This window comes from Pediculus humanus, genomic scaffold, assembly GCF_000006295.1.
Source record: "Pediculus humanus corporis 1103172108253 genomic scaffold, whole genome shotgun sequence".
Taxonomy (NCBI): domain Eukaryota; kingdom Metazoa; phylum Arthropoda; class Insecta; order Psocodea; family Pediculidae; genus Pediculus; species Pediculus humanus.
This window is the reverse complement of record NW_002987822.1, coordinates 447,853-455,233: the sequence shown is the minus strand read 5'-3', so window position 1 is coordinate 455,233 and position 7,381 is coordinate 447,853. Positions and strand designations below refer to the sequence as shown.

Here is a 7,381-nt window from a genome sequence, read left to right as displayed (position 1 = left end):
TAAAGTAAGAAAATTACAATTATTTTTTTTTTTACTAAAAAGAAAACAATTTGATTAATTTTTTTTTGTTAAAATCTTTTATTTAGAAATCTATTTACAACCTGGGAGACGATGAAGAGTTAACTCACAAGGGACAAACACTTTCTGAAATTGAAAAATTTGATGATCCTAAAAGCGATGATGATGACGATAATGATGAGGAAGGAAGACTTGAATCTAATTTTGTTGAAAATGCACATTTCGGAGGAGGAATATTTAAAAAAATTGATAATGAACCTAAAAGTAGAAAGGATTTAATAGATCAGTTAATTAGCGAATCGATTAAAAGAAAAGCTGAAAAGCAAAAACTTAAGCAACACACATTAGACATGACTGAAAAACTCGATTCAGATTGGAAGGAATTGTTACCTTTAGTTACAGAGAATAAAAAGACGAAATCAGATCCTGAGCCTGATACTAAAAAGGATGATAAATTTGCTTCTTATGATGTTTTATCAAAAAAACTTAAGTTTGAAGCTAGGGGAAAGGTAATAATTAGAAATTATTTTAAAAAGTGATTAATTTAATAAAAGAAGTTAATAATTAACTAAATATTACTTGTGCCAAAATTTTAATAGTTGAATTATTTTAATTTCAGCCAAGTGATAGACTAAAATCTGAAGAAGAAATTGCTAAAGAAGAAAAGGAAAAATTGGAAAAATTAGAAAAAGAAAGAATTCAAAGAATGCATGGAGAAATTGTAGAGAAAACAATTAAACACAGGAGTGCAGATGATATGGATGACGGGTATGTAAAGAATTTATTACATATAAACACCAAATTTAAAAATAATAAAATTAATAAAATCATAAATATTATAGATTTTTGTTGGATAATGAAAATGAAAGTACTTTGGCCTACAAAAATGGTGAATTAAATACTGAAAATAATTCTGAAAACAGTTCAGACAATGAAAGTGTTGATTTAAATGATGATGGAAACGAGGAAGTTACTTTAGATACAAAAAAAAATAAAGACAAAGTTTCAAATGATGTTCCTTCTCAAGAAGGAAATGATAATAATAGGATTGAAGAAGGTGGTAATAATGATGACGATGAAGATGATGATGAGGATGGTGATGACAACAGTAATGCTAATACTGATGATGAAGATGATGATGATGAAAACGATAGTTATTCAGATCTTAGGGTAAAAATTCATATTAACATTTACATATTAAGTATTGAAAGATAAATAATTTTTGAATATTCCTTAGGAAAGCGATAATGAATCAATAAAAGAAAAGGAAATCCCTTTAACAAAAGACAATAAAAAAGGAAAACAAAACAGTGAAAGTACTCCGAATAATCTCTATGTGCCTTTAGGAGAAAAAGATGATAATATTAATTGTCATTTAGAAAGTTCAAATATAACTGTGGAAATTCCATTTACTTTTGATATACCCACAGAGTATGAGGATTTTGAAAAACTACTCAAAAGTTACGATTTGAATTATCACAGTCTTATTATTGAGAGAATGATTAAGTGCAATCATCCGGGTCTTAAATCCGACCACAAAGTAAATTTAGATTTATTATTTACTTACCTCCTTCAGCACATTCAAGACTTTGCTTCTGACGATTCAATTAAGGTATTACCAAATTTTAATTCATGTTTTGAAAATGGATATATATTGTATTTATTATTTTTTTATATATTGGCAGATGAATAGCTTTAAACTTCTCAATTTACTGGCACCTTGGTTTTTCGATCTGACTCAATGGAATCCTCAAAGTTGTGCATCCAGTTTGATTGACGTAATAAAAGAAAAATATAAAGATTTTCAAAAAAATCCAAAATGTTATCCATCTTTAGATACCGTAAGATCTAAGATTTTTAAGGAAAATTAATTAATTTGTACATTTTTTTTATTATTTTACTTTTCTTTTTTTTTTTTCACAGTTGGTTTTTCTGAAGTTGGCCAGCATACTTTTTCCAACGTCTGATTTTAGGCATCCGGTGATCACACCGTGTTTAGCGTTCATGGAACAAATTCTTTTCCAGTGTAAAATTTCATCTTCCATAGACGTCAGCACGGGATTATTTTTGTCAACTTTAATTTTGGAAGTGAGTTATTTAAGTTTTAAAAATCCAATTTGTGGAAAGTATACTAATTCATTTTTTTGTACATTTTTAGTATTGTTCTTTTTCAAAAAGGTTTGCACCGGAAGCCGTTAATTTCTTATACAACGTTTTAAGGTTGGCACATGAAAGTGCAGCCAACTTTCCCATAAGGCTTCCCCTCGAACCTAAATCAATGGAATATTTTAATTTAATTTTATCGGACAAAACGAGGTATTTTAAACAATAATGTTTTCTGAAAATTTTTTTTTTGAGGTATAATTTTAAAAAAAATTCTTTTCAGTGAGGTTAAAATCAATTCGCAATTATCCATCCAAGATTTAATAAATACAAACTCGTCAGACGAATTTAAATTGAATGCTCTGTCATTGGGAATAAAATTATTATCGGAATTTTGTGATAATTGGGAGAGGGGACAACCTGCTTATTTGTTATTCGAGGAATTCGTACCACTTTTAAATTCCAAACTTTATCACGGGTGCTTGAAAGACGCAATCGAAAACGTTTTGGAAAAAATATTAAATTTCAAAAGGGAAAATTTAAAAATGTTGGCATTGGAAAAGAAAAGGCCGAAACCTTTGAGATTGTACGAGCCTAACATTGAAGAAGTGTAAGTAAATTTTAGTTTTGTAATTGTATAGAGTAAATTTTATTTATTTAAAAAAAATTTTTACGATACATATTTATTAATTTTGTTTTTCAGGCACAGTTTTAAAAAGTACCGTCCGATGGGTAAAAAAAAAGCAGAAAGAGCAAAATTATTACATAAATACAAGAGAGAAATGAAAGGAGCTTTGAGAGAAATAAGAAGGGATAGATCGTTTTTGAGCAAACTTAAATTTAGAGAAACAGTCAAAAGGTTTGCGCGTTTTTATTATTATTATTATTATTTTTTTATCTATATTTTCGAGTCGTTTAAAGTTTTACTGTAAAAAAAAATATCGGGTAAAACTTTTATTTATTATTATTATTATTATTCAAATCAAAATCAAAAGTCAAAAAGAAAATTTTTTTTTTTTTTTTTTTTTTGCGTTTAGTGATATGGAAAGAGAGCGTAAAGTTAAGGAAATATTAAATTTTGCTGCGGAGCAACAGGGAGAATTAAGGAACATTCAAAGAAAAAAAAATAGATAAAAAGAAGAAAAAAAAAAAAAAAAATGGTAACTACTTATTTACAAGTATTAATTAGGAAAATAATTGAATTTTCCGGCCGCGGACGCGGACTTTTAAGAAACTTCGTCGGCAGAAACTTTTTCCAAATTTTGAACTTTACTACTGTTGAGGTGATTAAGTGGCACTTCCGATTGGTCAAAGTTATTATTTGGACTGCTACTTCTTTCGAAAATAAATTTGTAAAAATATGTTACTAGGACGGATGCCGAGAGAGGTCCGAGCCAATATATCTGAAATAAATATCATGAGGGGGGGGGGAGAGATTAAGAATTTATATCAATGAATTTAAATTTAACGGAATAACGTTTATTTCTTACCCATTGTTTGTCCCAAACACCCGTAAAAACAGCCGGAGCAAATGATCTTGCAGGATTCATGCTCCCTCCCGAAAAGGGACCCTGTGGATCAAGTTAATACGTTTTTAATTTAAAGAAAACTTTTTTTATTAGTTTTTTTTTTTTGTTAGGAATTCTTACGAATGCCGTTGCTAGCCCGGTAACAGTTATTCCAAATTTAAAAGGTGCCAAATCGTGTTGACCGGCATTTCTTTTATCCCAAAAACTACAGCAAACGTATACGAGAATTGTGGTAGCCGCAAATTCGACAAATAAAGCTTGCATGGCCGAGAGTTGAGGATTAGGTACGGTCGTGCAAAATCCATGGGTAACGTTCATGTTTGATTTGTCAGCGTAATAAGCTGCCGTGGGAGCCATAAACTAAAAAAAAAAAAAAAAAAATTTAAAATAATAATTAAAAATTGTTACGGGGGGGAGGGAGGGGAAGGGGAGGAAATTGTTAATTATTATTTTACCAGGAGTGTACCGTATCCTAAAATGGCACCGATAAATTGAGCTAATATGTACATTCCTGCTGTCGATATGGATATTTCTTTGTACACTAATGCAGCTAATGTTACCGAGGGATTAATGTGAGATCCACTAATATGTCCGAACACCTAATAAAAAAAAAATTAAAATTTTTATTTAAATTTTTTGTATAAAGCCGACAGTTTTTTTTTTCTTTCATTCTTTCTTTTTCTTCACTATTTTTCTTATCAGTGAAAACATTATCATTTGAAAAGATTTTTTTTTTTTTTTTTTTTCAGACAGGGAATTATGAAATTTTAATTTTTCGTTAAAATTTTTCCTTTTTTTTTTTTTTTTTAAGATAAAAAATCGTTTGAAAAATTTAACCAAAAATGAAATGCAAGTCGCGTATTATTAAATTTTTACCTGAACTAACATGGCGACTGCCAAACCGAAAACAATGCATATTTGTAAATGAGATGGAGGTGATGAAGTTAAACCCGGCATTACTCCAGAACAACCGATAAATACTAATAAACCTGTTCCCATAACTTCGGACAAACCTTGCAGGAGGAACCATGCTGCACTTGTTCGTTTTTTTTTTCTTTCGATACCTTCTGCAAAGGCAAAGGCAAAAAAAAAAAATTATAGAATCAATAATTTTTTTATAAAATAAAACACATTAATTAATTTATTAATTAAAAAAACATTGTTGCTGTTGTTGTTTTTGCTGTTGTATATTTATTTAACGGTTAGAACAGAAAATGGCCTTTGGTAAAAAAGGTCGAAAATTAATTTTTAGGAGAGGAAACCTTCGTTCAAGGTTGATTGTCACAAAAAAAAAAATTAAATTTAGATCGTATCGAATCCTATTTTTAATAAGTTTATTATTAATTAAATAATTAATTAATTAATTAAAAATCAAATCATTATCATTGGGTCAATTTAAACAGAAAAAAAAAAATTTTTTTTTTCCTATAAAAATTCGAATCTTTATTTAATTAATATTATTATTATTATTATTTACCGATTTAAATAAAATTTAAACGTTTTTAATTATTATTATTATTATTAATTTACCTTTATTTTATTACAATTAATTATTATTAACAAAAAAAAAAAAAATTTATTTTAAATAATTTAATTAAAAAAAATTAAAAAAACTTTTTGAAAAGTTTATCCGCACATTTAAAAAACTAACATAATAAAAATTTTAAATTATTATTATTATTATTATTATTATTATTATTATTATTATTATCATTACTATTATTATTATTATTTTATTTATTTATTTAAAAAGAAAATTAGGTCGTCATTTTTAGTTTTACAACAAAACTATTTTGTATAATCAATAATTTATATATATATAAATTTTTTTTTTTTTTTAGTTTTTCGATGACGTCGTCGTCGTCGTCGTCGTATAATATTTAATAAATATTATTATTTATTTATTTAATAATATTAATAATAATAATATTTACGTTAGAAATTTTCGTTTTTAGTTTTGCCGCAAAAAAAAAAAACGAATTAAATTTTTTTCTTTTTTTATTTTTTTTCGCTACGAGTTCGTATAAATTATTATTATTTTTTTTTTTAAATTAAAAATCAATAAGTTATGTATTTTATTAACAATTTACATAATTATTAAATTTATTAACATTTATTAAAAATCAATTTCGTTCGGACACAACCCCTTATCACATTTATTAATAATTTTTTTATTTTTTATTTTCCACCACCCGCCCCCTAAGGGTAATTTTAATAAATATAATTATTAATAATAATAATAATGACTTTTATTTATCCCAAAGGGTATTTATTTAATATAATAATAATAATGATAACTCACCAGAATTATGTACGCTCATTTTATTTTATTTGATTTTGATATTGTGTGTATCAGATGGTTTCGGATGCTAACTTTGACTAACCTTACATGATTTTCTTATCACTATCATTAAAAGTTTGAATGTCAGATGAAAAAACACAATCATTTACGTAAATTTAACAAAAAAAAAAAAAAAATTAATAAATAAATAAAAATAAATAAATAAATTCATATTTTATTAATCAAAAAAAAAAAATCAAATTTTATTAATATTATTATTATTATTACCACACATAATATTATTATTATTAAATATAATAATTATTATAGGAAAATTAAACGTTTTCATTTTTATTCTTTCTCACTCGACACAACGATTTATTCCGGGAAAACAAAAAAAAAAAAAAAAAGAAAATTTTCTTTTATTTTATTTAAAAGAAAATTGTTTGTGTTTTCAAATCGATTTTCTTTTATATATAAAAAAAAAAATTTTTTATTTTGAAATTTTTAAATTTGAGTTGCAATAAACGTTATCGAAACAATTAATTTTATTGTGAACATTTTTGTTTTTTTTTTTTAAATTACTATTATTATTATTATTATTATTATTATTATTATTATTATTATTATTATTATTATTTTTATTTTTATTTATTTATTTATTTCATTCCCGTCAATCAAACGATTTTATTTTTCTGTTTATAAAATTGATAAAATAATTTTTAAAAAATTTTTTTAGTCGAAAAAAAAAAAAAAAAACAAAAAGTAGTCGAGTGGTTTAGTTGTTGAGATTTAATTAATATATTGTTAAGATATTAACCAATTATTTGTAATAATAATAATAATAATAATAGTAATAATAATAATAATAATAATTAATATGTTTTCGTGCAATTATGATTATGTTAAAACGTAATTAATATCGTGTAAAATCAATTTTCAATAAGAGTTTAAATTTACTACTAACTCGTCGATTGTGAAATTATTATTATTATCGTTATTATTATTATCGTTATTATTATTATCGTTATTATTATTATTATTATTATTATTATTATTATTATTATTGTTGTTGTTGTTGTTGTTGTTTTATTTATTAACATCGTCATTTTTACAAATATTCGAAGCGTGATAAAAAAAAATTCAAATAATATAAAAAAAAATTTTCTTTATTTTTTCGGAGCTTAGGTTTTCTTATTATTATTATTATTATTAATGAAAATAAAATTAAAAAAGGAAGTTTGTTTGTTGTTTGTTGTTGTCTTCGTCGTTGCAACAAGCAAGCAAAAAAAAATAAAAATAAAAGAAATTAAATTTTTTTTAACCACGACATAATTTCGAAATATAATTTCACAACTTTAAAATTAATCCATTAATTAGCAATTATTATTATTATTATTATTATTATTATTATTATTTTATTAAATGTGAAAATAAAAATAAAAATAAA

General features: G+C 24.5%; 2 protein-coding genes across 2 annotated transcripts in view; one reads left to right on the top strand and one right to left on the bottom strand.

The window, feature by feature from the left end:
* The window catches only part of Phum_PHUM474710 (nop14, putative), a gene marked incomplete at both ends in the record, with an annotated part of 3,376 nt that extends 306 nt beyond the window's left edge, over window positions 1-3,070 (top strand). The window contains 10 exons of the mRNA XM_002430311.1: window positions 87-527; window positions 638-786; window positions 861-1,188; window positions 1,256-1,630; window positions 1,704-1,859; window positions 1,942-2,106; window positions 2,177-2,334; window positions 2,405-2,731; window positions 2,825-2,980; window positions 3,043-3,070. Of these exons, the coding sequence (XP_002430356.1) occupies window positions 87-527; window positions 638-786; window positions 861-1,188; window positions 1,256-1,630; window positions 1,704-1,859; window positions 1,942-2,106; window positions 2,177-2,334; window positions 2,405-2,731; window positions 2,825-2,980; window positions 3,043-3,070 (2,283 nt within the window). The remainder of the gene's footprint in view (window positions 1-86; window positions 528-637; window positions 787-860; window positions 1,189-1,255; window positions 1,631-1,703; window positions 1,860-1,941; window positions 2,107-2,176; window positions 2,335-2,404; window positions 2,732-2,824; window positions 2,981-3,042) is intronic.
* Window positions 3,071-3,347: 277 nt separating this feature from the next.
* Window positions 3,348-4,649, bottom strand: Phum_PHUM474700 (Aquaporin AQPAe.a, putative; the record flags this gene model as incomplete). Its single annotated transcript, XM_002430310.1, has 5 exons — window positions 3,348-3,524; window positions 3,612-3,692; window positions 3,771-4,010; window positions 4,106-4,249; window positions 4,527-4,649. The coding sequence occupies 5 exons, from the start codon at window positions 4,647-4,649 to the stop codon at window positions 3,348-3,350; spliced, it is 765 nt and encodes a 254-aa protein (XP_002430355.1).
* Between the last annotated feature and the right edge of the window lie 2,732 nt (window positions 4,650-7,381).